Source organism: Tenrec ecaudatus, chromosome 2 (genome assembly GCF_050624435.1).
Source record: "Tenrec ecaudatus isolate mTenEca1 chromosome 2, mTenEca1.hap1, whole genome shotgun sequence".
In the NCBI taxonomy this organism is placed as follows: Eukaryota; Metazoa; Chordata; class Mammalia; order Afrosoricida; family Tenrecidae; genus Tenrec; species Tenrec ecaudatus.
The window spans coordinates 137,272,082-137,299,084 of NC_134531.1; the positions used below are offsets into that span (position 1 = coordinate 137,272,082).

At 53.7% G+C, this 27,003-nt stretch overlaps 1 protein-coding gene across 1 annotated transcript; it reads left to right on the plus strand.

Annotated features, from left to right (window-relative positions):
* The first annotated feature begins 524 nt into the window (after positions 1-524).
* On the plus strand, positions 525-26,433 carry LOC142439275 (organic cation/carnitine transporter 2). Its single transcript, XM_075541524.1, has 10 exons — positions 525-1,127; positions 7,825-7,928; positions 16,232-16,386; positions 17,134-17,305; positions 18,746-18,872; positions 20,447-20,547; positions 21,937-22,151; positions 23,139-23,321; positions 24,294-24,429; positions 25,053-26,433. Exons 1-10 carry the CDS (start codon positions 735-737, stop codon positions 25,138-25,140), a joined length of 1,674 nt encoding a protein of 557 aa, XP_075397639.1. The 5' UTR covers positions 525-734; the 3' UTR covers positions 25,141-26,433.
* The last annotated feature ends 570 nt before the right edge of the window (positions 26,434-27,003 follow it).

Sequence of the window (27,003 nt, forward strand, 5' to 3'; positions counted from 1 at the left end):
ACACCGGGCACCGTCCTAGGACGACAGCGGGCCGCGAGCTTCAGCCGCCGCAGCCCAAGATGAACCTAGAGTGCGGCTCGGACGGACGGTCCTTTCCAGGATTCTTAGGTTGGGTTTTGTTTTAATAGATGAGACTCACCATCCGGTCCCCGTCCACCCCGCCCCGCCCCGCCCCGCCCCGCGCTGGAGCAGCGAGCTGGGCCTCGAAAACAGAGACCAAGCCTGGACACCGGACCCCGGAGCCCGGCCTCGGGGCACTATCCAACCAGCGCCACAGGTGCTCCCGGCGGCCCCGCCAGCCCGCCCGCCCTCACATCGGCCCGAGCTCCGCCCCCTTCGCCGCCGCGCCGGCCCGGGCTCCGCCCCCGTCGCCGCCACGCCGGCCCGGGCTCCGCCCTCTCCGCCGCGCCTCCTCCGCGGCGCCCCGGTGTCTGGGGGGCGGGGCGCGGAGGGCCGGGGCGGGGCGCGGAGGGGCGGGGCTAAAGGCGCAGGCCTAGAGCCCGCCCCGACCTGCGACCCTATGTAAGACCGGCGGCGGAGGCGGGGTCCGCTGCGGCGGCTGGAGCTCGCGGCCCGCTATCGTTTTAGGACGGTGCCCGGAGTCTGTCCCTGGGCCTTTCGGGTGGTGGGCACCCGGCGCCGCGCGCACACGCCCGTCGCCACGCTCCGCCTCCGCGCGCGCCCCCGCGTCCCCCGATCCTGGGCCGAGCGGCTCTGGCCGCGGAGGGAAAAGCATGCGAGACTACGACGAGGTGACCTCCTTCCTGGGCGAGTGGGGGCCCTTCCAGCGCCTCGTCTTCTTCCTGCTCAGCGCCAGCATCGTCCCCAACGGGTTCAACGGCCTGTCAGCCGTGTTCCTGACTGCGACGCCGGAGCACCGGTGCCGGGTGCCGGAGTCGGCCAACCTGAGCAGCGCGTGGCGCAACCACAGTGTCCCGCTGCGGCTGCAGGACGGCCGCGAGGTGCCGCACAGCTGCCGCCGCTACAAGCTGGCCGCGCTCGCCAACTTCTCGGCGCTCGGGCTGCTGCCCGGGCGCGACGTGAACCTGACGCAGCTGGAGCAGGAGAGCTGCCTGGACGGCTGGGAGTTCAGCCAGGACATCTACCTGTCCACCATCGTCACCGAGGTGGGTGCCACCCTCACCCCGAGCCGGGGACTGGACACCTGAGAGGAGGGCACGCTCAGGGTCCCCGAAACCCACAGCCCCGCCCCATGTGTGCGCGGGACGCTGGCACTCGCTTCTTCCAGTGCACACTTGTGACTGGCATCTTCCAGCCCTGTGTCTCAGGAACAGGCTGGGAAATTGCTCTTGACGCAGCATGACGCTCACTGCAGGGGTGCGTGCCTGGCCACCCATCCTGATGGTCCACTTAGATGAGAAGGCTCTGGCGGTCCCTAGGAGATGCTCCACACACCTTAGGGCCTCCGTGCCCAGGGGACTTCCTCTGGAGGTGGGTGGGAGCCTTGGGGATCAGAGTCAGGACTTGGGCCAAGGGGCTGTCACTGTTTCTTTTTAGTTCCAGCTTCTTGTAATCTGTCCAGAGATGTGGGAAATACTCTTCCTCTTTCCCTTTAAAAATTAAAGCAGATGTATAAGATTCTTCTCTCTCTCTCTCTCTCTCTCTCTCTCTCTCTCTCTCTCTCTCTCTCTCTCTCTCTCTCTCTCTCTCTTTCTCTCTCTCTCTCTCTCTTTTGCAGAGACCTGCCCCCTCCGTGGTTAAGCATCAGGCATATTGAATTACGGAAGGTCAATAGTTGGAAACCATCTTGGGAGAAAGAGGCGGGTTTCTACTCTGATAAAGTGTGACAGGCTCTGAGACGACCCCCCCCCACCACGGGGCAGCTCACCCCTGCCTATAGGGTTGCTCTGAGTCAGGATGTTGACTTGTGGCAGTGAGTTCCGCTTCCTTTTCGAGTTACTCCTTATAGGACCCTTCCTTATCCCCAGAGGCAGTACCTCTAGAAGAACGAGAGTAGCTGGGTTCACTGGGTGTCAGTGCCTGCTTGGTGACAGGCCACACTCACAGTGCACATTGGCCATGAGGGCAGATAACCCAAGGGGAAGGCAGTCCTGGGGCCTCCATGATGTGCACCAAGACAGCAGAGATATGGGGTGCATTGAGTTCGCAGCAGGCCTGCCTCTCTGGCTTCATGGATCAGGGAAGGCTGCCTGTAGGAGGGGCCTTCTCAGTGATCCTGGCCTGAACCTGCCCCAGAATACTGACGAGAGAAGACCAACAAATATTTGAGATCTGGAACCACATGGAGCGCAGTAGAGCAGAGTCAGGATTCACAAGGAGGGGGCTAAAGGGCAAGGTGTCACAGCCCCTGGGATGCCATCAGACCCATGCTAGAAGCATGGGTAAAGGTTGCCTCCCAGAGCCTCAAAAGGCCCAGAAGGCTTAGGCTCTGTTGCTTCTGGGGACCTTCACCACCATAGAGGTCTGAAAGCTGCCCCTAGACACTCACTGGTGAGGGTGAGGGTGAGTGTGTGTGCGTGTGGATGCACATACTCTACATACATGTAGTAGGAGTGTGACCTGAAGCCCCTGCCATTCCCTAGCTAGGGACACCATTGCAGTGTCCCAAGGCATCATTACTTGACCAAAAAGGGGAAATGGCCCATTAGGCTTGGGGCCAGAGCAGTGAGTAGCGGTAGCAGACTGTGCATGTGACCTAAGAGTTCAGATCACTGCCACTGAGTTGATGCTGACTCAGAGTGACCCTAAAGGATAGGGTAGAACTGCCCCTGTGAGTCTCTGAGACTGTAATTCTTTACAGGAGTAGAAAGCCAGCGCTTTGTCCCTCAGAGCAGCTAGTGGTTTTGAACTGCTGGCTTTGTATGTAGCAGCGACCACTCCCCACCAGGGCTCTGTGCAAGAGTGCACAGAGACTCCAGTTGATTAGAACCCTGACGCCTAGCTTCATAAGGTGATCTCTTACCTTCCTGGGAGCCAGTTAGAGCAATCATAGCACAGGCTGCCCCTGGAGTTGTAGGCAGACGCCCCAGCTGGGAAAGACTCCATGGAGAAGTCTGTCAATATTCCAGCAGCCCAAATGGGGGTGGGGTGGGTGGGTGGTGGTGGTGCTGGTAGTGGTGGTGGTGTGTGTAGGCCTACAGGCAGTGAAGTTAGAAGCCGCTCCTGGCATCTCTTTGGATTTACTCTGATCCCTAAGTCTCCTCCACCTACTCTAGCCATTGGCCCCCACATTTTAACCCCATCCTACCAGCTCCCCAAAGCTACATGTGCTAGAGAGCTTCCTGAGCTGCAGTGCTCCCTGACCAATCTTTAGTTTTTATTGTGTTGTTGATGTCTTGGGTTGTTTATTCTTTGTATTTAATTAGGTGAAGGTTTACAGAGCCAATCATCAGTGTAACATTAACAATGTGTACACATTTTATTTCAACTCTCTGATCGCAAGCCAGTCTCTGGTTTTTTCACCTCTCCTCAACAGTTCCATAAGCACGGCCTGCCCTTTCAGTGGGCCCTGCTGGCCCAGTGGTTGAAGGGCTTAGCTGCTAACCTAAAGGCAGTTTGGACCCACTCCACCAGCTGTTGTGCAGGAGAAAGATACAGTCTGCTTCGGTACAGATTGACAGCCTGGGAAACCCTATGGGGCTCTTCTACTCTGTTTTATAGGGGCGCTAGACTTGGGAGTTAATTCCTGGGCAGGGCGGTTCTTCCCAGTTCCCAAATAGCTGGCTGACCCAGTAAAACCAGAATGGACTTGAAATGGCCAAATGTGGCTGTACCAGAACAATAACCAAAACAGGAAGAAAAAAAACACCACAGGTTAACTTAATACCTTGCTATACTCTTTGTCTCTGTCTTAGAAAACAAGGACAGTGTTTGTTGCATAGCAACCAAAGGGCCGAGGCAGCAATAGTGATGTCCGTTTCCAAGATGGCTGGCCAACCACGCTGCTCTCCCCAATCCTGACAACAGACCAGCATCCTGGTAGCAATCCTGAACCTGTAATTTTTCCATTTTTGGTTATTATTACCATTCACCTACATATAACAGATTTGGACCTGTTCTGATTTCACGGCTTCAAACTGAACTGGTTCAATTTTGAAGCCCTGTTTTCAACAGAAGATCAACACCTTAGGCCGCCTGTTCAATTTTATTTTCCTTTGTTACAGTTGAAGTATGTATATGTAGAATTGAACACTGTGCTAAATATACATCTTTGCATCTCCCACAATTCCTGTTAAAAGGCCGGATACAGAAGGAGACTTAAGAAAAATTGCATTGAATGGCTACTTAAATAAATCTCTAAAGTTTAACTCAAGAGGACATCTTAATTTACAGGAAGGGAAATCTAAGGTTGGCTGGAAAGAATTGGTTGAAATGTTTTCAAGAAAATGTAATCCCCCATCCGATTGACCATGGGTTGGCCCTGTTCACTTGGAAACAAGGTCTTAGAGTTGACAGAAAGAAGGGGATACTGTGAGGTAAAAGAGGTTTGTGCCCCACGTCTCAGAAACAGCTTGGTGATCCACTTGCTTCGAGTTGGTCTGCCCTCCCCTTCTGGCCCCTCTGCCATTCCTGGTACCCTGGGGAATCGCCCACCCCACCTGGAGTGCTTCTCCAGGTCATAAGGGGTTCTGTGCCCAGGATGCTGCTCCTCAGGGAGTGTGGGTGATTTCTCAGTTGACAGGCCACCTGTCTTTTTATCACACCATACCCCTGCCCAGTCTGCATCTAGAAAGAGTCCTTAGAAACGTCTAACTCCTAGCACCCATGACTTGGGGCTCCTTCTGCTAAGAGCTGGCCGGCCTCTGTATGTCCTTGTCTGTCTGACTGTCCTTCTGAGTCCCCGGCAGAACTATGACTCCTCCAAATTTCCCTGGAAAGCCTTTCTCTACACCATCAGCCCATCTCATGCACACACAGGCTTGGGAGATGGGAAAGTCCCGCTGTTGGCCATGAGTCTGCCCCAAGGAAAAGGCTCACCAGGCGGGGAGGCAGAGTCAGGGCTGACTCCAGGTGGAGAGCCCAGCGACCTGGAGCATGAGCTGGGCCTTCACAAGCCAGAGAAATCCTGCGAAGGCACTCTCCTCCAGTCAGTCAGTCACATACTCACCCGGGGCACCAAGCAGCTCCTGAATCCAGCTCAGTGTGGGGCAGTGAGGCATTATTGGTACAATGGCAGGCACTTCCTTGCCCCCACAGCCTCGAGGGGAGGCTCCAATCGGGCTACCATTAATACAGCAGGAGACAGACAAGATGGCCTTCACTCCCCTGCGGTGCCAACTGGCATGTTTGACCCTTGTATGGGGTCAGGCAAGATCCATCTCAGGAAGAAGCTCCCAGGTCCTCTCTCCTATTTCCCACCTTACATACTAGTTAGTGTTAGAGGCATAGTTCTCTCCCTTTTCGATATTTTCACAGCTTCACGAGATGATCGACATACAATTAGCTGCACTTAGTGGAAGTGCGGAATTGGAAACACTGTGACACATGTATGTGCCCTGAAACGTTGGCCACTAGAAAGGCACACTTTTGAGCACACGGCTGGCTCCCTTCTCAAGAGTTGGTGGGGCTGGGCCTATGCCCTTAACCGAAGTCCCTGAATGGCGCCTGTGGTTAAGATTAAGCTGGGCTACTAACTGAAAGGTTGGTGGTTATATCTGCCCAGTAGTACTTCAGAAAAAAAGATCAAGAGTCCCCCAATCCCCCTTGGCAATGCCAGGCACTGACAGCCACTGAGCACCCACCCCCGTGAGGCACGGCCCTGCGCTAAGCCGGGGCCCTCGGGGAGTTGAAATCGAGTCGGCAGCAGCTGATTGGGGCTCTCACAACACACTCAGCTGCGGGGTAACTCCCTAACAGAGCTCGTGGCCCCACATTCACTCTCACATGGGTACCTGTCAACAGCCAGGGCCAGCCCTCTCCAAGTAGAAGCATCAGGGAGCTAGCTGCTCCCTAACAGCTGCTGGTGCCACCACGGGGAAGCCAGGCCAGGAGGAGTGCCAGGTGCTTTCATGACTGTATTATGTAGAGGGGGCTCAGCCTAGCCTCTGCAGGCATCTTATCCTCCCCAACCCTTCCTCAGGGGGCGCAGGCCCGGGCCTGGCACCTCCTGCAACTTAGCAAGTGGCAGGGAGGATGAGCCACTCCCTGCCTGCCCTGGTGTTAGAGCAATCTGGATTTTCCTGATCCCACTCCCAGGTAGAACACAGTCAGTACGCACTTACTTCCGGAGGGTCCAATGCCATGCCCTGGAGAGGAGAGGTTGTAGGTCCCAAGAGGGTGCTCTGAGGATGTGCCCCAAGGCCAACACTGCAGTTGCCCTACAGCTCAGGATTCTTCAGAAGCCCAGTGTTGGAGACTGGAGCTAGAGGGGGTGGCTACAACCCCAGGAAAGAGGAAGTGCCACACTTGGCTTCCCCTAGCTCTGTCTCCCCACCAGGACTCTTCCTGAAGGGAGCAGGCCTGCCCCGGTGGAGCCCGTTGCAGGGGGACTTCTCCACCTAACTGAGACCTGGGGTGGTGGGGCCTGGGGAGCCTGCTTAAGGTTGGTTGAGCCCCTTCTGGCTGGGCGGCCTGCCATAGTCTGTGCACTCAACCCCAGGGCACTCTGGACTCTGACCGCTTGGACTAACTCTGGATTGGGAGGTCAGGCACCCCAACTCCTCTCTGGGGTGGGGATCGCCACCCCTCTGTCAGCCTTTTCCTGGCATGCTCAGTCTGGTGTGGAGAGCCCGAAGAGACAGAGGCTCCTGGGAGGAGGTTCTGTACCCGCAGCCCTCCCTCAGGCTGTGTGCACAGCAGGACATGCACGTAGCTGGCGCAGACCCAGAGGAGATATGTTTGTTCAGGAGACCAGGCACCCCCTGCCTCAGTTACTGGGTTCAGGGAAGGCCCGAGTTCCTTGGGCAGGCCCGCCGCCCAGGCACCAGCCCAGCAGGGTTCTGGCTCTCCCAGAGGGTGGTGGTGCCTGTGAGTAGCTGCTCAGCTCTACCTCACTGCTCTGAGAAGGGTTTGACTGGGAAACACTGCGTTTCCGTTTGTTGGCTTTTCTTCTTTTCTTCTTTCTTCTGGCTCCCTGTGAGGCTGGGCCAGTCTGCTTGCCTGGGTGTCTGTCCCAGGCACACAGGTCTTGTTTCCTGTTCCTGCTCATTACGTGGGGAGCGGCTTAGTGGGTGCAGGGCCCCAACTTGGTTTTACAAATGGGTAATCGAGGTACTGAGGGAAAATCTATCTCTTCAGGTTGGCAACCCTGAAATTGCCACTAGAATTTTGAAGCTAGATCTTAGTTTCTGGACACCCAGCTCGAAGCGCTCTACTGTGATTGGGCCCAAGTATGGGTGAGCAGTCAGGGATTCCAAGTCAAGATGTCACCAAAAGGACTCAGGAACCCACGACCCAAATGTAGGGGCCTGAGCAGAGCTGCAGGAACAGGCTGGGTAGAGCCCCTGACCCCAGTGTCCCTGCTGGATGCTTTGACTCTTAGAAGCCCTAGGTCACTCCGGAACTTCCTGAGCAATGGAGCCCTGCATTAGTCACCAGCCCTGGGCTCCACTCAGACTCCTCAAAGCAAGCGGGAGAAAGCTGCCTTCTCTTGTGTGTCCTGCCTGGGCCCTCTCCCTGCCCTCAAATTGGATGGAAGGCATTGGACTGCAAGCCATGGAAAACAGGATGGGGAAAAGCCCTCTAGCCCTTTGAGAGGGACCTGCTACCCCAGGGAGCCACTGTTTATGTGAACTGACACTCCCAACTTGGAATAGCATTTTCCAGGAAAAATAGAATTTTCCAAGAAACCGTAGGAACTGTTCAAAAAAGAAGTGCATGATGATCCCTCTGCTCTTCTTTCAGTGGAACCTGGTGTGTGAGGACGACTGGAAGGGCCCGTTGACCATCTCCTTGTTTTTCGTGGGTGTGCTGGTGGGCTCCTTCGTTTCAGGGCAGCTCTCAGACAGGTAAGGTGCCTGTCTTCTGCGACTGCAGGGGACCCCAACACTGAACAATGAGCATGTGCTTAGCCCTTGGCTTCAGTTGGTTGTGTGTTCTCAGCCCATTGGCTTCTTTTTCACAAGCACAAGAAAGCGGTGTCCTGGCCTTCGTTTCAACTGCATACTAGAGCAAGTCAAAGGGCCCACCCTCCCCGCTCCTTGCTGAGCCAAGAAATCAACCTGCCAAGCCAAGGGCATCCATGGTCCAAGTGACCTGAGAACGTGAGGGGGCTTCACAACAGTTCCCGGGCAAATGGGCCTTTGTGAATCCCCTCATGTGCCCTCATTGACCTCTGTACTCACACAGAGGCCTTCCCTGCGTCTCTCTGTGTCCTCTAGTGTGGGAGTGGCTGACACCACGTGCACAAACACTGTCCTGGAGATCCGTACGGGTACCAAAAGTGGCCGCCTCTCCATTGCCAAGAACAGCTGACAGCAGAGGGTGCAAGGAGATCTCAACCAGCCAGGAGTGAAGTGATAGGCAGAATCCTCTCCCACCCCCACCCACTCCCACCCCCTGCTAAGAAGACTGTGGGGGCAGCACTAACGAGGAAGAAGGATGCTGTTTTGACCCATTTCTCACAACTGTGTTATTTGTTTAAAGCCAAGACTTCTCAGTCAAGGTCCAATAATGATAAACCATTGATTGAAATTATATGTCGAATTTCCATCATCTGAGCATTTTTTCTGGAGAAAGTCCATTGCTTTCCTGAAGTTCTCAGAGGTGTGCACGATGCTGTCTTCCTGATGGGGGGTCTCTGGAGAGAAAAAGAAAGTATGGCGAGCTACATTGGCCGCTATCTGAGAACATCCAGAGACTCGGTGGCCACCAGAGGAGAGGAGCACCAGCGTGCTCCCAGTCGGTCTCTGACAGCGGTGTTCAGAATGGAAATGTCATTTCCCTCATAGGATAAAACCATTTACCCTATAATACAAACTCAGGGTGTTAGGTTAGCATAGTTCTGTCTTGACATACGACGTGTATGGCTTTCTCACGAGATTTGTCTTTTCTAGAGTTTCACCTGCCGATTTGAAAGTGGGGGACATGTCTAGAGTCTACCAGTGAGCAGAAGAGTTCAGTAGGCCTGATCACTGACTGATGATTCTTTGTGTTGCTCCCCCAGATCCTCATTCTAGCAATAAGCATTCATTGAGTATTAGCATGTATCTAACCAACATCTAGCACCTCATAGGGCAAACAGTTGGAGAAGCTGGGCCCTCTGCGTAAGAGCACAGCATCAGGAGAAGCGGAAGACTTCCAACAACCTCCAGGATGCAGATGAGCAGTCTGGCTTGCTGAAGGCAGAAAGGACTTGAAGCACTTACTGATGAAGAGCAAGGCTGCATCCTGCGGTGTGGGCGGCATCTCAGCATAAAATCGAATCCTCACAGCCAGACCAATAAACAGAAAGCAAGCAGGCAGAAGTCATCCAGGATTCCAGCCCACCTGGATCCACGCCCATGGAAGCAGAAGCAGGAAATCAAATGGCATTTTGCACCGGGGATATATCTGCTGCAGAAGACCTCTTTCAAGGGCTCAAGGAGAAAGAAATTGTCCTGGAAACATTGATGGCAATGAATATACAAGTGTGCTTAATACCATCGAATGATGAATTTGTTATAAAATTTATAAGAGCCCTCCCAATAAAATCATTTAAAAAAAAATTACAGCTTAAAAAAAAAAGCATTCAACAGCAAAGATGTTATGTTGAGAACTGAGATACCCCTGGCCCACATGATCAGTCACCTCACCTGCCGGCAAAAGCTGGACAATGGATAAGGGAAACCCAGGGAGCATTGATGGATTTAAACTATGTTGTTGGCGAAGAATATCGAGCATACAATGGATGCCAAAAGAACAAACCAGTCTGTCTCAGAAGAAATGCAGCCAGAGCCTGTCTCATGTGCTTCACGTCTGTTGTCAGGAGGGGCCGGCCCATGGAGTAGGACGGCATCCTTGGGCAAGTTCAGGATTAGTGAAAAGATGAAGACTGTCGAGAGGATGGATGAATCGACACAGTGGCTGCAAGAAGGGGCTGCAAGGCTTAACCATTGAAAGAAGGGTTCAGGCCCAGGCAGTGTTTTGTTCTGTTGTCCGTGGGGTGACTGGGTGACTGTGGGTTGGAAGCAACTCTGTGGCACTTGACAACAGCTCATAGTGTCAGATGTTGCTATGATCTCTATGTAACTGAAAACCAGGTGACTCCTGATCACCTGTGAGGTAGGAGCTATGTTACCTCCAGTGTACAGGGGTGAAAAATGAAATCCAGAAAGGTTAAATAATTTGCCCAACATCACACAGCTAGCAAGGTCTGGGATTTGAACCCAGATTGTCTTGACCCAGAGCCCCTAATCACGACTGCTCTTGTATTTTATGTGGACTACTGTTCTGGGTCACCTCTCTGCTAGAATTTCCTTCTAGCGAGGCAGAATGTACAAAACAATGAATAAAGGACGAGATTGTTACCCTGCATCAGAGTAAGTGGTGAAGGGCGGTATGCTGTGTTAACAGGGGATGCCAGGGAAGGCGTCCCCACGAAAGTGAAGGATGAGCTCAAGTTTGGCAGGTGAGTAGAAATAACCAGCTCTCGTGATTGGTGAGAGGAAAGAGCATGTTCCGGGCACAGAGCAGAGCATGTGGCCAAACCCTCGACTCAGCAGAAGCAGGGGATAGCTCACAGTAGGAACAGGGACGGAGCCCATTGTGTGAGGGGCATGGAGAGGGACATAAAGATGAAGACAGCAGAGGGGGCAAAGGACAGAAGTAGAAAAGCAGGCAAGGCTTAGAGTATCCCAGTAAGGAGTTCGGGCTTAGTCACAGAGCAGAAGGAAGCCATTGAGAGGTTTTAAAAGTAGGAGGATAACCATCATCAGAATCGAATTCGTTAATCATTCAGCCACCTTGTGGAGAAAAGGAACCCTAGGGGTGCTCTGGGATAAAGTGCTGGGTTGCTACCTGCGATGTTGGTGGTTCAAACCTATTAGCTGCTTCACAGAAGAAGGATGAGGCTGTATGTCCGCTGTATGTCGGCAGTCTTGGAAGCCCTGCGTAGGGCCCCATGTGTTGGAATCCCCGCGATGGCAGTGGGCTGGGTTTGAGTTTGAGGGCTTGTAGAAAACGCACTTCAGGGAAGCCAGAGGGCGTGTGGAGAGACCAGTTAAGAGGCCATCACCAGTCAATTATATGAGTTGATGGTGGCTTGGATGACGATGAGAGTGGTAGAGATGGCGAGAGATAGCAGCAAGTAAGCCCAACCCAACCTGGTGGTGGTTGGAGCATGGTGCTGGGGGATGGGAGGGAGACATCTGGTGGATGACTGGGCGGACACTGGTGTTCTTGCTACAAGAATACTTGAGGGACCAGATTTGTGGAAGATGTGTTCATATTGAACATAATCTGAGGTGACGAGGATCAGCACCAACTCAGAAACTGCAGTGCTTTGTGTTTCAGCAGCATGGCACTCCGCGCGAGGTCTGTGCTGGAGAAACATGGTTGGGATGCTCAGTGTACAGCACACTCACCAGAGCCCAGACATCAATGAGGTTGCCTGCAGAGCCAGGAGAGAAGGGACCCAGGTTGAGCTTAGGCCTTCCCAGAGGAGATGGTGGGAAGCTCTCTTTCATGGGGTTGAGTAGCAGGTAACACTCAAAAGAACTCCCCTGATGTGGAAGACAAGGGTGCATTTTTCCTGGTCATTTGTGGTGTGGGCTCACCTGAGAATTTGATGACGTCAGACCATGATTACTTGAGGCAAGTGTTTTAGTCCCCAAACGTCTGCACTCAAGGAAAACATGGAAACAAAATCCATAAGGCTGTTGAAGACCTTAATATTTGGAAAGACTCTAGTATGGCACCATTGAAACTTTCTTCTTTTTCCTTTTGAAGTTTTAGCAGCAGAACCCTTGCTTTTAAGAAAGGTCACTTGAGTGTAGTAAGTGCAAGAGCTAAGAGGACAGCTGCTCTGTCTGCGGCCCTGCCCCTCCAGCCTGTCTGCTCCCCAGGCTCTGCAAGACGGACTCCTTCTGAACACTCTGCTCGGAGTAAGCCAGCTCTAAAACCCGAGCCAAACCAATCACCGATCAGCATAGTTCATGCCCTCAACTTGTCGTCTAGGAGATAAACAATAGCTTTATGTAGGGCAAAGGTTTGGCTTTCTTGCTGGCATATTAATAAGCTTGAAATTTGAGAGCCCTAGCAATAGCCCTGAGTTATCAAAGCCTTTTGCTGGACATAATAGGATTATCTTTATGTCCTTGAATTGTGAGGGGGACACAGCCCTGAGCAGAAGTGGACGGCTAACTGCTGTTGGGCTTTTGTGGTTAGGTGTGTGTGTGTTTACCATCCCCTCAGTAGACTTGCAAAGGGAGTGCCTCTGACTCCAAGCCCAAGCTGTAAGGGCTGGCACTGTATAAAGGTGCCCTGGGCCTCTCCCTCCTCTCCCCTCCCGGGAGCCCTTGAGAAAAAAAGTCAGGGAAATGTCACTATTGACCTTTGGGGAGAGATTGATGATTCTTTGCTTTGGTGGGCATGCCCTGAGGGTTCTCACATACTTAATGTTGCCACTGGCCTCTACCTACTACAAGCCATGACCAACCTCTTCCTACCACAAATGGCCCCTCCCCAGTAGAGACCCACTACTCTAGACAAGCTGGGAGAATTTTGTCTTTGGATAGCTTCCCGGAATACCTCAGGCCCTGCTTTCTAGAGCCAGGAGGCGGCTCGCTCCCCAGCTAGAAAAGGCAGGTGATTTGGATCAGACTGGTGACCTCTACACTCTTTAAAACAGTGACCCTGGGGAGCACAACGTAAGCAGTAGATTGAAAAGGGGGGAGCTCCTCCACCTTTGAGGTCTGAGAAAGGGCCCTGAGCCCCCAGTTGGTTGGAAAGCCACTGCTCTGTAGGATTCTGGCCCCTTCCAGTCCCCAGAAAGGCCAGGGTCATGGAATGGGACTGAGACCACAGTGGCCACGCGGTGGGTGCAAAGGTAAGCCCCAGAGCAGCACAGTCAAGGCCAGGGTGCGTTTTATTTTTTCCCCTCTGTTGATGAGGAACTGTACCAGAAAGTTAAGAACACTGGAGAAAGTGGAATCTGCCCTAAGCATGTTTCTGCGCGGTACTGGGCTCACACACAGGCGTTTGGGAGACTTGGCCAGACAGGGACCCACTGGTGTTGACCTCTGCTTTGGACCTTAACAGAGCTGTGTTGCCCAGAGGATGTAGTTCTGGGGTGTCTCTGATTCTCAGGGCAGCACACACTCTTGGCCTCACCTCAGAGCGGCCCCAGAGGGAGGCCAGGCTGCTGGAGGGAGCCTTGGGTCTGGTACCCGGGGCTTGGGAAAGATGCCCAGAGCCTTTTTCAGCTGCTGGCCCACAGGTGTCAGGGCCCACCCTCCCACTTTCATCACCCTCGACTTCTGCAGTTAGAACTCGGAGGTGTCTGGCATGTTCCTGGCAAACCTCTGCCCCAGACCTAAGCCGGAGCAGGCGAGCTGTATATGCTCTCGCTCGCTCACTTTCTTGGGCACAGACAGTGGAGGGCTCTGCAGACCTGACCCAGAGGGCCGGCTCCCTTTCCTCGTGTCCTGTGAGGGCCTTTCGAAGGCAGTGTGGGACTGTGGCTGTGCTCCGCTGGCTGCCTGTAGCCAGTAAACCCATGTCGCTGCTCTTAGGAGCTTGAGGCAGTTGGAGCAGCGCCTCCCTGGTGACGGCTGCCAGGTCCCCATGCTACATGGAGGATGGGGATTAGGCCTGCAAGTCTAGGGCAGGATCACTGGGGGAGACTGTCCCCAGCATCCCTTGCTGTGGGAATCTCTTCAACCCCTCCCCTCTCTCCGCCCCACCAAGTATAACTAAACTGATCTCCAAAAGAGCTCTCAAACCCCCTGCTGCTGTCTGTCCTCTTCCAGGAGGGCTGCTGCCCAAGCCTCCCTGTGAGCGGTGTGGGCCCACACACGCTCTCTCACGCTCTGCTGCACACTGTAGCCAGAGGAATCTCTTCAAAATGCAAACCACGTCATCTTCCCTCAAACTCCGGGACGTGGCTGTGCATCTTGTGGGCTTGGGCTTTTGCCCACCTCTCCCATTTTGAATTGTAGAGCTGGTGCCAGCCAGACCACCCCTCCAGCCACAGATGCGTATGCTCGCCCGACAGTGTGAAACACTTCCCCCACCACCCACCCACCCCTCTGATCATGCGGACTAAAGCAGGGCCCTTGGCGACCCTAGGCCACCACTTGTCTGTCAGTTTGTCATTCTGCAGTGGCTTTGTGTGTGTGTGACTGGGATGCTGGAAGCTGTGTCCCTGGTGTTTCAGAGACCAGCAGGGTCACCAAAGTGAACAGGTTTCAGCAGAGCATGCAGACTGAGAACCACCTGTTACTTCTGAGGAAGTCGCCTCGGAAAGCCTTATGGACAGCATCAAAACGTGGTCAGATACTGAGAATCTCATGAATACAAGCAGAGCAAGGTCAGAGACCGTCCCAGAAGATGGGTCCCCCAGGTGGGAAGGCAACCCAGTAAGACTGAGGAAGAGCTGCCTTCCCAACACAGAGGACCCTGGGGGTGTGGGCGGAGCAAAGCCTGCGGGAGTCTCGCCTTCAGAACTGATGGGGCAGGACTCAAAATGAGAAGAAGCCACTGCAGACCTCCGTTCATAACCAGGACCTGGAGTGTACGATGCAGAGGTCTCGGCAGATGGCAAGTTGCCAAAAACGAAATGGAGTGCCTGCAGATCAATACTCTAGGTGTTAGGGAGCTGAAATGGTGAATCGGAAAGTCACATGGTCTGCCATGCTGGGAGACAGATTCCAGAGGAATGGCGTTGCAGTCTTCATCCAAAAGGACATGTCAAGATCTATCTTGTAGTACAGTGCTGGCTGTGACAGCATAATTTTTATGTTCGCATACCAGGAAATCCAATCAATATAACTATCATTCAGATTTACACACCAACCTCTAAAGCTAGTGAGGATGAAATTGAAGAATTCCACGAATGCATTCAATCTAAAATTGATCAAGCATTCAATCAAGGTGCACTAATAATTAGCAATTGGAACACAAAAGTAGGAAATGAAGAAGACACGGAACAGCAGTCGGTAAGACCAACGACCTTTTCATTGCACGTACAATTTTTCAACAGCACAGATGTCAACTATACTCCTAGACTTCTCCCGATTCTCCTGATGTAAAACACAGAAATCAAATTGACTCCCTCCGTGGGAAGACACGGAGGAGAAGCTCACTCTCCACAGCTTTCCTCCGCAGAGTGGCTGGTGGTTTCAAACTGCTGCCCTTTGGGTTAGCAACCCGCCTTGCAACCACTGTGTCAAAGCAAATAACCAAGTCTAGAAATAGAGCTTTGCTGGCCACAGAGAAGCCCCATCCACCTGCCCCATTCCAGTGACAGGGCCCTACTTCCCCACTCAATAGCCGCTCTCCTGGCTTTATAACAGTCACTTTCTTGTGGGTGCTTTGCAGGGTCATTGCCCAAGTGTTTGTTGCCCACGTAGCCTTTTTTCATATGCCCTTTAGTCTGTCTTAACCTAGTGGATTCTTCCTGCATCCCTTTCTTTGCCTGGTAGTTTATCTGTTGAGAAACCCCCCACCCCCATCCCCCAGTGTTACCAGGAGGGCTTCTCAGTCTGGGCTTTGCTGGTTGCACCTTAATGGTGTGTTCAGCATATTTCTCTGTATTTCTTGCAAATTGGCAGCTGGATCCAGAGGCTTGATCAAGTTCAGGTTCAATCCTTTTTGGCAAAATTGTAAGACAGGCAATGCGTGGCTGTCTCTGTTCATCACGTTAGCAGACGTTGTGTAAAGTTTACTCATTCGTTGTAAAATAGTAGTTTTCCAATTCTAGTTAATAGTTAAGGAGTTTTGAAATAAAGTGCCACTTACCTTAGTCGATTATTGGCTACTGTCCACAGAATTGATGTAAGAGAGTGAAGACAAGTGTGCCTTTCCTTTATTTGCCAGTTTTCACCGTTGCTCCCCTACCTGCCTCCACAGTTGAAATTTTAAATTGTTTAATGTATTAGTATGGATACATGGGTTTAAACCTATCAAGGTCAGTGTCAGAATTGCGGCACCGCCTTCAGGCTGCCCTGGTGCCCGGCTGCATGCTCATTCTGGGGAGTGTACAAAGGAAGTCATGACACGGAGTTCGGGAGAGTGGACTGTTTTGCTCCCTCCCGGAGGGGTCTGCGGAAAAGCTCCATGAGGTCCATTCCTGGATCTTCTCTCCAATGATTCCTGTTTGCTCTCTTCCCAGGTTTGGTCGGAAGAAGGTGCTGTTTGTGACCATGGGCATACAGACAGGCTTCAGCTTCCTGCAGGTCTTCTCCACCAACTTTGAGATGTATGCTGTGCTGTTCTTCATTGTAGGCATGGGCCAGATCTCCAACTACGTGGCAGCTTTTGTCCTGGGTATGGCCATCAAGTTAGAGTTGAGTACTTGATCCGGTGGTTCACCGTCATCCCACCCCCCACTTTCATGGAGACAGCCATGATGTCCCTCAAATGGGAAGTGGTCTCTAGCAACACTGAACAGGACTTCTTGGTGACCCTCACTCATAAGCAGGGAAACTGAAGGCAGGCCGGTGACCACCCAGGGTCCCCAGCATCACCCCAGCAGTAGCCTGACTACGGGATCCCAGTTCTTCTCTGGCCTCTGTTGTGTAGCACCTTGGCCTTGCAACCACTTAAGGGCCATTTTACTCGAACTCACCAAAGATGGTCTATGGGAAGGGCCCGCCACTGCCCAGGGCAGGGTAAAGAGGGAGGCATGACGGGAGGAGTAAGGTCCATTGTTCAGAGGATCCGTTTTTCCTCTCCCCTTTGATAGATAGCAGTCAGCCGTGCCGCCAGGGACCCCTCCTCCTGTGTGGCTTAAACGCGGGGCCCTCAGGGGACCGCCTTAGCATGTGGCATTGGAAATCGGTGACATTTTGTGACACATCTGTCACTGGGGCACCCGAGGGTCACCAAGATGTCCCTAGGGGGGAGGGTCAGCCTGGGCTGGATTCTGAATCCAGCCCCCTCCTGAGAGTTTAGAACCGTAGACATAGTTTTGGCCGCTTTCATGTCCCCGTGCTGAGAATGAAGCCCTAGAAGGGGGTGAAGGAAATAAACCAGATGCCCGGGCTAACATGGCTCCTCCCTTGTTTTGAACAGGAACAGAAATTCTTGGCAAGTCAGCACGCATTATATTCTCCACGTTAGGAGTGTGCATATTCTATTCTGTCGGCTACATGCTGCTGCCACTGTTTGCCTACTTCATCCGAGACTGGCGGATGCTGCTGCTGGCGCTGACGGTGCCCGGTGCGCTGTGCTTGGCGCTCTGGTGGTGAGTGTGGCCTGTGCCCACAGTGGTCCTCTCTGGCCTTCGCTAGAGGGCAGCAGCAACCCACAAGTCCCTATTTGGGCTCACAGGTACAGGAAGTATAGACTATTTCTGGAGGGAGGTGGGGTGGATCTCAAGCCTCTTTTTCTCAGCTCTGTGCTGCATTGATCCGCAGACCGGCAGAGCGGGGAGATGTGGTGAAAAAACCATGGGAGCCAGCATGGCCTACAGGACGTTCTCGGAGCCCTGGGCAAGAGAGCACAGACCCTGGTTCTGGCTGTAGGAGCGGAGGCCTCAGGCCACACACAGGGAGAGGGGAAAGCTGTGGGGGTGGGAGGGGGGTGGGGGGGGGGAGCCAGGCTTCATCTGAGCCTCTGAGATGGAGGAGTTTGGCAAGCATGCCCAAATCCACCGCCATCATGGGTAAAATTGCCTCTTTGACTTTCCGAAACTACATTTGTATGGAACCAGACAGCCGGCTCTTTCTCCCACAGCGCGGCTGGTGGGCTCCAACTGCTGACCATGCAGTTAGGAGCACACCACTCCACAGACCATTCCATAGGCAGAGATGGATGGAACACCAGCAGAGGGGCTGAGGCAGAAATCGCCCCACAAGGTGGGGAGGCTGACCTCACCAGCCCTCTAGAAGCTGAGAGCATTTCAGGGCACTGTGGTGGGGGGGTGGGGACAGATTACAGCTTGAGTCTCAGTCATGTCTGAGAGGCAGGGGTTTTCACAGTTAAAGTGAGGTAGAAAATGAGCCATCCAGGGCTCAGAGCACTCAGATGGCCTGATAAATGTGTTGATCTTGGCAGAGGCTGACAGTCTTTGGGATGGGTTAGGTTAGGGGTTGGCGGGTGACCGGTGACCGGGAACTCGAGGCTCCCAGGTTGGTGCAGAAGCTGCTCTGTGTTGGGGTGGCAGTGAGTGGTGGGAGGTGACTGAAGGTAAGTGCAGCTGGCTAGAGGCTGGGCTGAGAGGAGACGGCCCCTGTAACCGTCACAGGAGCCTACCCTGCTCCTGTCTCCCAACAGCCCAGCAGGTGGCACCACTTCTCTTAGGAATTCCATCAGTGTCTGTCGCTCTGAACCAAACCCAACGGAACCCAACCAAACCCACTGCCACGGACTCACTTCCAACCTCGAGTGACCCCGGGCTGACTGTAGCTCTCTGCAGCGGCTGCAGCCGGCCTTCTCTTTCTCCCACAGAGTGGTGGGTGGGTTTGAAGCACTGACCAACCGTGCAGTGAGTAGCCCAAAGCACATCCCTCAGCGCTGTGTGGTGCTCCAGCCCCTGCAGTTTGTGCTCTGTCGGGGTGCACAGGAACTAGCTCGCTCTCAGGGCCATCTGGGCCTGTAGCCGCCATTTCTTCGAAACCTGGCTTTGCCTATGAGACTTCACTGGGCAAGAGGGCCTGAGCGGCGTGCCTCCTTGCGCTTCCAGGTTCATCCCCGAGTCCCCCAGGTGGCTCATCTCTCAGGGCCGGTTTAACGAGGCAGAGGTGGTCATTCTCAAGGCTGCTCAAGTCAACAGAATTACTGTCACCACAGCCATCTTTGACCCGGCGGAGGTAAGTGCCTCCTGTACCCCCTGCCCAGCTCTTCCCCCTGCCCCTGAGGGTTCAGCTTCCTCCCTAGGCCATCGTAGATGCTGGCCATTGCTCTGGATAAAAAATACCCCTTATGACTAATAGGGCTTTCACAAAGTCAGTGTTTTGGTAGTCATTGTTTCTCATCCCTTTGGCAGTTTGTCATCTTGAAACAATAGCGAGCCAGTGAAGCGTGATAGACTGGGGAGCTAGGAATTTCCAGCCTGGTCCCACCCACCAGCAGTGGGTCTTGGAGCCAGGCCCTTTGTGCACACACCATGAGTACTCTTGGCTCGGCCTGGTTCCTGGTTCTTGCTTCTCCTTCCTGTTTCCTCTCCCTCCACCCTATTTGCAGCCAGCAGGGGTCCTCAGCCGAATGGCAAGAGTCCATTCAGGTCCATCGTGGCCATATGTAAGACTTCTGAGAGTGTAAATCTTTACGGGAGCACACATCTTTCCCCCCAGAGAGTGGCTGGTGGGGGTGAGCCAGAGGCCTGCATCTGTCAGTCCAGTACTTACCTGGCAGCCCCACCACGGCTAGCAGCTGAACCTGTTGGTCAGCATGGTTCTGGAGGGTCTCGGAGCCAACTGGGAGGACCAGGAAGCAAAATTGGTCCTGGAGACCGGGTGTGGATGCAGCTGCCAGCAACTGCAAGACAGCAACCAGAGATGCTCAGGATCAGAGGGCAGCAGTCTGGTCCTTGGGAAGGAGAGCCGAGTGACTAGTTGCAAGGAGGCTGGCAATGCCAGACAGCAGGCTGCCTTCCCAATGAGCTGTGACTGCTGCCAGCTTCCACGGCGTAGGCCTCAGACGGCCAGGCAGGCAGGGAAGCCTGGGGCTGCTTTGAAGAGGGGTCAGTCTGGGTGAGCCTGTAGCCCCACTGGCATCTTTGAGGAAATAAGGCTATTTCAGGGATCCTTTAAGTCAAGTTGACCTTTTGTTGAACTGCTAACTCGGGAACAACAAGCACCAAGGCTGGGTCTGCTTAAGAAAAGCACCGTCAGTGTGTTTAGATGTGTGGTTTATTAATGGTTTTGGCTGTGCCGGATTTCAAAGGAAGTTACTCTGGGTGAAGCTCAGGTCAATTTTCCTGTTTTCTATCTGATATTTTCTCCCTGGAGTGGACAACGAGCTATGCATACTCGGCTTGAGAGCCCAAAACATGAATTCTTTTGATATATCAGATTCAAAAACAACGGCTCTCTCTGACCCAGAGGGCAGGGAGCCAGCCGAGGAAGGAATGCTTGGAGGCCTTCCTGGAATGTGGCCCCTGACAAGGAATGGAGGAGGATCAGCCTGGACTCACCACTGCCTCCCAGGGGCTGGCCCCCTGCTTTCCCTCCGCACAAATGCTCACTCTGTTATGGGCTAGACCTGGGGAGACGTAGCTGCCCCAGAAGCAATCACTGTCCTTCTCTTCATGGAGGACCCCTCAAACTCTCCCCAGCTCCCAGACACAGCAAACTAAGAGTCCAGGGTTTCCAGCCTGTGCCTGGATGCGCGCCGTAGTCTCTGACCTCTCCCCCTCCTATCCGCTTGCCATGTCTCCCTGCAGTTACAAGACCTAAGTTCTCAAAAGCAGGAATCGCACAGCATTCTGGATCTGCTCCAAACCCGGAATATCCGTGTGGTCACCATCATGTCCATAATTCTGTGGTACGTAAGTGAGACCTGCCTGAGGCTTCCAGACCACCCTCGTTGTTTGCAGATAAGTCTCCAGCGAGCCCCAAACTGAAAGGCTGCTGTGCGTCTGGAAGGGTAGGAGGTGTGCCTTGCAGTGGAAGAAATGGTCATGCCACAGTTCTGAATTTGATGGACCCTTGGCAGAGGAGCATGAAGAGCACTGTGGAGGCTTTGGGGAGGAATACAGGGTCTTTGGGGATCACACCAGGCCTGGGGCAAATCTGTGCCCCTTGGGGTCCAGCAGTCGCCAGCAGTAGCGGAGGAGGAGAGCTGACGTTTAGGTAGGCTCTGAGTGTGGAGACACCACTTCTCCCAGCTTAGGGCGGCTGCCTGTTCTTCCGGGAAACCCGGTGGCATGACCGAGCTCTGCCCTCTGGGGTGTCCACAGACTATCCTGAAGGCAGGGGCAGGGCTAGCTGCCCTTATCAGGGTCCTGCTCACGGATCCCACCCTCTGTCAGGAAGGGCCACATGCACAAGCCTGGACAACTGTCGTTTACTGGTCAGAGCCTGAGTCTGCTGGCTGAGTCAGGACAGTGGGAGGAGGGCCGCCTTCCCCTCCGTGTCCAGACTAAGCCAGGCTGGAGCAGGCAGCCATTTGCATTACCGGGGCAACTCGGAGCCTCCCATGTCCAAGGAATAGTCCAGGATCCCTCTGGGAAGTACCCCTTGCCCTACCCTCCAGAGGGTCTGCGGGCATTCAGCCTGCACCCTAGGTTGGCAGTCTGTGTGCCTCACTGAGCCCAGGCTGCTTGGCATTCCCCAGGGACTTGAGCACACTTGCTCCCTCTGATGGCACCAGCTGCTATTTCACCCTGCAGATAGTGCAGTTAGACTCAATCTAATCCCGCAATAGAGTGCCAGCGAGGCTCAGGCCCAGGCTAGGGGCAATGGGCGGGGGAGGAGCCGTGCTGGCCACCTGCATGAGTTGGCTTGTTGCCGTGCATGATTTGCCAAGTAGTTTCCTCCATCCAGGTGTTTGGTTCTGCCCAATAGCTGCCTCCTTACCTATTCTATCCTGGTCATGAGGAGGTCCGGGGGAGAGGGGGCCTTCTGTAAGTGCCCCAGCCTAGAAATTTTAAAGCCAAGAGGCAGGTTCGAGTTTTTTTTTAAATGGGGCAAGTCTCTGAGGTATGAAAGCCTCTTCTGCAGGGATACCTTCTGGGCGGGAGGCTCTGAAAGCACACGGTACATGGCTGGGGGATGTGCTCTTTTGTCCCTAAGAAGATGCGTGGTGATCTGTGGTTAGCTCTCCGGCTGCCCTCCTGCCCCTGTGGAAGGAGTGTTGGATTTCCTGAGGCCTGTCCAGGTGGGGCGGCGTGGACATTGCCTCCAGCGCTCATTCCCCTGTGCCCTGCTCCAGGATGACGATCTCGGTGGGCTACTTCGGGCTTTCGCTGGACACGCCGAACTTGCATGGAGACATCTACCTCAACTGCTTCTTCTCAGCGCTGGTCGAAGTCCCGGCCTACATCGTGGCCTGGCTGCTGCTGCAGTATCTGCCCCGGCGCTACTCCATGGCCACGGCCCTCTTCCTGGGCGGCAGCGTTCTTCTCTTCCTGCAGCTGGTGCCCCCCGGTAGGGACCATGTGGCCTTGGGCTCCACCAGGCTGTCTCCCCCAGTGCGTACACACACCCCATGCTTCCCACGGCTCACCTGCATCCACTGCTCCTGGCCTATCAATCTAGAGAAATTACCTCCTGAGACCTTAACACTCTTTTTGGAGGGAAGGAGGGAGGAGCCATGGGTTGATTCAGACCAGGCGTTCTCACACTATGGCCGAGGACATTTATCCGGCCCGCCGGGTGTTTTTGCCCCATTGATTTTTTACTTCAAAATAAGATATGCGCAGTGTGCATAGGAATTTATTCAGTTTTTTTAAAAACTATAGTCCAGCCTTCCAATGGGTCTGAGGGACAGTGAACTGGCCCCCTGTTTTAAAAGTCTGAGGACCCCTGATTTAGACTCTGTACCCACATTACTGTGTTTCTACTGGCTGTATATGAATCCTGACAGAGTGGCTACCCTGGGCTGGGCGCTGGGCCTGGTGCTGAGGAAGCAGAAGGAAGCCAGTGAGGCAGAGCCTCACAATCCAGCAACCAAAGAAACAGATGTTTCGTAGTAACTCCACAGAGCAGGAAGAGCCAGCCTCTCTGAGGCAGGGTGGTTGGGTGGAGGCTTAAATAATGTGATACAGGTAAAAATCCCGCAGAGGGAAAGAGCCAGATGATGTGACTGAGGAGAACGAAGGAACCAGTAAGAGCTGAGGCTTTCTTCTGAAGAGAGAGGCTGGGCCCAGGTCACAGATAAGGAGGGTCTCTTTGACTACGAGCTGGATGTTGTCTTTAGAACCATCCGGGTTCCCCACAGGTGAGCGGGGGCGGGGGTAGAATTCCTAGATGACACCCTTGTAGTCCATCAGATGTAGCCCCTTGCTTTGCAGTAGGAAGTTATAGGAGCTTCCTCCCCTCAGACAGGGACGCCAAGCAGAAATGGATCCTGACTAGCAGGCAGAGGATGCTGGGTAGGCACCCACTCCTGCTCGCTCTCCTTTACTTCTCCAGACCTGCACTATCTGACGACAGTCCTGGTGATGGTGGGCAAGTTTGGAATCACTTCGGCCTTCTCCATGGTCTATGTGTACACTGCCGAGCTATACCCCACAGTGGTCAGAAACATGGGCGTGGGGGTCAGCTCCATGGCGTCCCGCCTGGGCAGCATCCTGTCTCCTTATTTCGTTTACCTGGGTAAGTCATATGTGCAGAGGTGTCTGCCCTGGGCCTGGGCACATAGGCACAGTGGGTAGCAACGTGGTCTGGCATTAGTGGGAGCTGGACCCAGCTTGCCGACAGAGACTCGGCCTATACTGGAGAGGCAGTCCAGTCCAGGTACACTCTGGGAGAAGTGCTTGTGAATAGAAAACCATAGACTAGCTAGACATGAGTGAGGAGAGGTCCAGCCATCCGAGAATACTTATCCTCAGAAACAGCAATGAGGTTTCAGAAGCCAATCTACTTAGCTGGAGAAATGAAAACCAGGAATTCAAGTTTAAAAGGAACACAAAGGAGACAGGTCCACTCAAGAGTCTGCTGAAGTGAGCATTGCTCTACCTGAACACTCCCCCCCACCCCGCCCCCGTGGGCTTATACTGCAGACAGAGCTCCCTTGGGGGAGCTTATGCGCAGAACGCCAGCTTTCTCCCTCACAAGATGACCCCCCCCCCCCCGCCAGCTCCTGTTCCCCTGTACCTCTTTGGGGAGCTGTGGCACTCCTCTGAGAGTACCCAGGGTGCTTTGTGAACATAGCATGCTACCTAGCACTGACAAGCAGAAACATCGACCTGCACAGCCTGGGGGCAAATCATACAGATTATGAAACACCTGGAGAGGCGGAGGAGCGATCCCTGTCCATGGATGATCCCCTCAGGTTCCTCGGAAAAGGGAATCGTGCTCTCTGTGGCTCAGCCCCGCCCCTTCTCTCTGTACTCCTCCTGGCTCAGAGGCACTGCTGAACCTTAGGGCATGCCTGTACCAGCTCTGGGTTGTAGGGCCTTTCTGGTGCCAGGTGCCAATCAAGCAGCTCAGCCTGTGGCAGCTGCTGAGGCCAGGAAGCCTAGTGAGCTGCTTTACAGAGCCACCCTCCCCCCATGTGTTCAGGATAGAGAGAAGCCCAGGGTCACGGCACCCTCTGACTCAGGGCTCTGTCTGCTTTTGTCCTAGGTGCCTATGACCGCTTCCTGCCCTACATTCTAATGGGAAGTCTGACGATCCTGACGGCCATCCTCACCTTGTTCCTCCCAGAGAGCTTCAACACCCCTCTCCCAGACACCATCGAGCAGATGCTAAGGGTCAAAGGGTAAGGAGGGCCCCTTCCTTCCTCACAGTGTGGACACATACAGAGCTCGCTGGAGCCAGACTGGACCTGGCCAGGGCTTCAGAGCCCAGCACAGTGGCGTCCTCCTCCAACTCTCACAAAGACCGTCCACTGGAATACCCAACAGAGGGTTGTAAGTGCCGTCCAGCCCGTCCTCTCCGCTCTGCTCTGGACTTGTCACCACGTACATTTCCACAGCAACATTGGATCCGCAGACCAGGGAAAATGTTTTAGAATCTCCTGTGGGATCTGCGCCACCCCCACTCCTTGGTGAAAATACCCTTGTTTGGTTTGGTTTTACTAACCCAGTGGTTCTCCACCTTCCTAATGCCGCCACCCTCTCATACAGTTCCTCGTGTGGTGCTGAACCCCAACCAAAACATTATTTTTGTTGCTACTTCATCACTGTCCTTTTCTATTGTTACGAATCGGGCGACCCCTGTGGAAGGATCGTTTGACCCGCGCCCCCCTCCCCCCCAAAGGGGTTGCGACCCACAGGTTGAGAACCATTGTACTAATCAGTCCAACACTCAACTTATTTACTTTAAGACTGTTAAGTCTCTTTTCAGATGTGTAACCAACATTTGTTTCGCTTGCTTTTACAGAATAAAATATAGGCAGAGTCCAAGCCACACGAGGGTGTTCAGAGATGAGGAAGAAAGCCCCACCATCCTTAAAAGCACGGCTTTCTAACAGGCCCTCCGGCTAGCAAGGGCCTGCAGAGGACACACTGCTTCCGTCAGGGGCGGCCTGTGGGGACAGAGTCCTGCCCCATCACAGTCTCTGCTTCCTTCGGTCGGCTCTGCTTCTGATTGGTTCCTACTTGAGCACCCAGACTCCGAAGCTGGCGTGGCCCTAGCGTCCTGCCTTCTCGTGAGGGGCACCCACCATGACTTTAGAGAAGTCCCACCTATGACGCCACTGGACTTGGTGCTTCCCACGGAACCAGTGGGGCTTGAAAAGGTACTGGAGGCATCTGCTAAAATTGTATTTTAGCTTCAGATGACCTGAAGGAGGCCACTGATAAAACTGGAAGTTCAAGTCCCCGGCCCCCCCCCACACACACACACCCTTTCCCTTCCTCTCTAGCTCTAACTCACTTTAGAGGACATGAAATAGGGAAATTGATATCTCATGTTGGCTCAGCTTCAAAGCGCATTGCCCCGGGCTGGTCCAAGCCCATTGGAAATGCACCATAGACTCCACCATGCTTGTTCTCAGCCACTGTGTGAAGTCCCAGCTCCTCGCTCCTGTGACCTCTGTCTGGTGTGACGGAAGTGTACCAGCAGGAAACAAGACCAGCAAACATGTCTCCTCTGGCCACACGGGAAAAGTGGGACTTGACGTGTTGTGTCTGTGCTGATGTCTCCTCCTTACGTTGTCTGCCCTTCGGAATGGGCGTGGGAAAGGCTGGGTCCTTGCCTGCCTGGCGGGCGGCTCTTTGGTTCTTCCTTTTCCTTCCTTTCTAACCTGAAGCACCCAGGCAGGGGCCTGCAGTTGCCACTTGTACACGCAGGTCCACTCGCGCTCCCCGAGTGCCAACACCTGTCATGCGTGTTCTTCTGATGGCGTGTGCAGTGGGCTAAGACTCGGGCTGCCAACTGTCGGGTGTGCCCTTTGGACTTACCAGCCACTCTGCTGGGGAAAAAATACGAGGCTGCCTATCTGCTCCGGTGAAGACTTGCAGTCCTGCAACCCCTGCGGAACACTTCCGCTCCTCCCTATAGGATCGCTCTGAGTCGGAACAGACTCGGTGGACGGGCTGGAGCGGCCTTGCAATCAATTCCAATGAAGAAACTTAAATTGTATCCACAGCCCTTCGGAGAGTCTTGCTTCAGCTATCTGACCTTATTGGGAGGTATTCTGTACTTTCTCTAATTGACTGTTTTCTTATCTGAAGCAGACGCTTCACCTGGTTAAAAAAAAAAGGAAAACATTTTTATGAAAGCTACTGAAGTGCCTTGAGAAATGAAAAGGTTTTAATAAGTAAAATGATTTTTTTTAAATAACAGCAGCTGCTCCTTTATTCCCAGAATTAGTGAGCTGGTGCCACATACCATCACTTGACTTTGACTGTCAGTTTGGGCTTCCTCTCTCAATGGCTTGGGGTTGGTCTCCAACCTAGGATATAATCTCTGTGGCATTGCCAATTGACTGTGGACAAAGCCGCCCTTCCTTCTTTCAAAGCTTTGCAACCTGGGTTCCCCTGAAAACAGAGCCCAAGGCCAACACTTAACGCACGGCTGTTTATCTGGGCACAAGGGGGAATATAGGACAAGCGGAGGAGACAAGGGAAGGAGAGCCAATACAAGGATGGCCAATGCTGGGGCATCTGTGCTCTGGCTAACAGATTTCTAAGCCCTAGGAAGTTCATCTCAATACCATATACACCATTGATTTATTGATCCCTATTTATCAAGAGCAGCCCCATTGGTGCTACCTGCATGTTTGAATCCCCGGCAGTTTCCATATAGTTCCCTGGATAGATAGCAAGTGATTATGCACTATAGACTTAAAGTGATTGCGGCATTGTCTCAGTGGAGCTGGTCAAAGCTT

Bases quoted from the DNA above. Each gene is read 5' to 3' on its own strand.
- LOC142439275 (XM_075541524.1), top strand. From the start codon at position 735: ATGCGAGACTACGACGAGGTGACCTCCTTCCTGGGCGAGTGGGGGCCC. The intron at 1,128-7,824 runs GTGGGTGCCACC...CTCTTCTTTCAG, and splicing joins TGTCCACCATCGTCACCGAG to TGGAACCTGGTGTGTGAGGA. The intron at 18,873-20,446 runs GTAAGTGCCTCC...GTCTCCCTGCAG, and splicing joins CCATCTTTGACCCGGCGGAG to TTACAAGACCTAAGTTCTCA.